The sequence below is a fragment of the Sinocyclocheilus anshuiensis genome, unplaced genomic scaffold (genome assembly GCF_001515605.1).
Source record: "Sinocyclocheilus anshuiensis isolate Anshui unplaced genomic scaffold, SAMN03320099.WGS_v1.1 scaffold154, whole genome shotgun sequence".
Classification (NCBI taxonomy): Eukaryota; Metazoa; Chordata; class Actinopteri; order Cypriniformes; family Cyprinidae; genus Sinocyclocheilus; species Sinocyclocheilus anshuiensis.
The window spans coordinates 490,029-491,242 of NW_015546101.1; the positions used below are offsets into that span (position 1 = coordinate 490,029).

Here is a 1,214-nt window from a genome sequence, read left to right on the forward strand (position 1 = left end):
CAGATCTTCTTTATGCACCAAGAGCTTGTAACACTCCAAAGAGAAAGGAAAAATTTAAATCGCATCATATGACACCTTTAAGTGGCACTTGGGATGGCCAATCAAATTTCTTGTCTAGGGATACCCATATGGACGCACCCTGTTTTACTTATGTGTTTGCCTTCAAATCATATTTCCGAATCAGCTCACGTATTGTAAAGGTGTTTTTGAGATTAGCAGTCCTGAGTCACTTTTATACCCAAGTCCAGAAATATTCTTCGGCCTAAATGTTGCTAATCAATGTTCTCATGAGAGCTTTCATCATTCAAGAGGAATTCCACCTCTAGAATTATCCCATGGCTTCAGTGCAACCCCCCTCTCCTGTTCCTGGCCGGTGGTGGTCTGCATGACTCATGGACTGATTACAGTTCAGCTCTGCTTGAGTTATAAAGTTAAGGTGGAGCAGATGTGCTTGTGCCTAAAATAAAGATCATAAGGTACTGATTTTAGTTTTGTTCTGGCTTTTATTTATCACGTACGGCCAATATAATTATTCTCTGTATTCATGAACTCACTGTTTCCAGGTTGTTGTTTTTATCTGGGAATTAATGGTAAATACATTTGTGCAAAAAGCTAAAGTGAAAAAGGTTTGGCAATGATTGACTGTACAACTCAAAACTCAGACAGGACAGCAGAGCTCAGCTTATCCATCTGCTGGCAGCTCAGAGAGAAAAAGTGTGGAAACAGAAGAAGGATGATAAGCTTAAGAGATTCTGAGAGGATGCAGGAAGAATTTTATTGTGGATGAATATGTGTTATTATATATTTTGGTGGACCATTTTTATTGTTCTGAACATAGTGAATTAATCACTCTTTTTTCTTTATTTCTGTGTTTGATTTTGTGTCTCAGGAAAAAATGAAAAGTAAAAATAAGCTGGTCCCTAGGCTGCTGGGTATAACCAAAGAATCAGTGATGAGAGTGGATGAGAAAACCAAAGATGTGGTTCAGGAGTGGCCACTTACTACAGTGAAAAGATGGGCCGCCTCACCTAAGAGCTTTACACTGGTACTTGCATAACTGCATAATATACATATTCTTACAGACTTACTTTTGACTTTCAGATGGCTCAGATATCTCAGGTGCACCTCCTGTGCTTTCTTTTACTGTCACTTTTGTTCAATGTAATGTGTGTGTGTGTGTGTGTGTGTGTGTGTGTGTGTGTGTGTGTGTGTGT

General features: G+C 39.0%; 1 protein-coding gene across 1 annotated transcript in view; it reads left to right on the forward strand.

Moving 5' to 3' along the window:
• LOC107700354 (talin-2-like) overlaps positions 1-1,214 on the forward strand; it is a 50,787-nt gene that overhangs the window by 29,455 nt on the left and 20,118 nt on the right. The window contains exon 12 of the mRNA XM_016501983.1: positions 890-1,045. Within this exon, the coding sequence (XP_016357469.1) occupies positions 890-1,045 (156 nt within the window). The remainder of the gene's footprint in view (positions 1-889; positions 1,046-1,214) is intronic.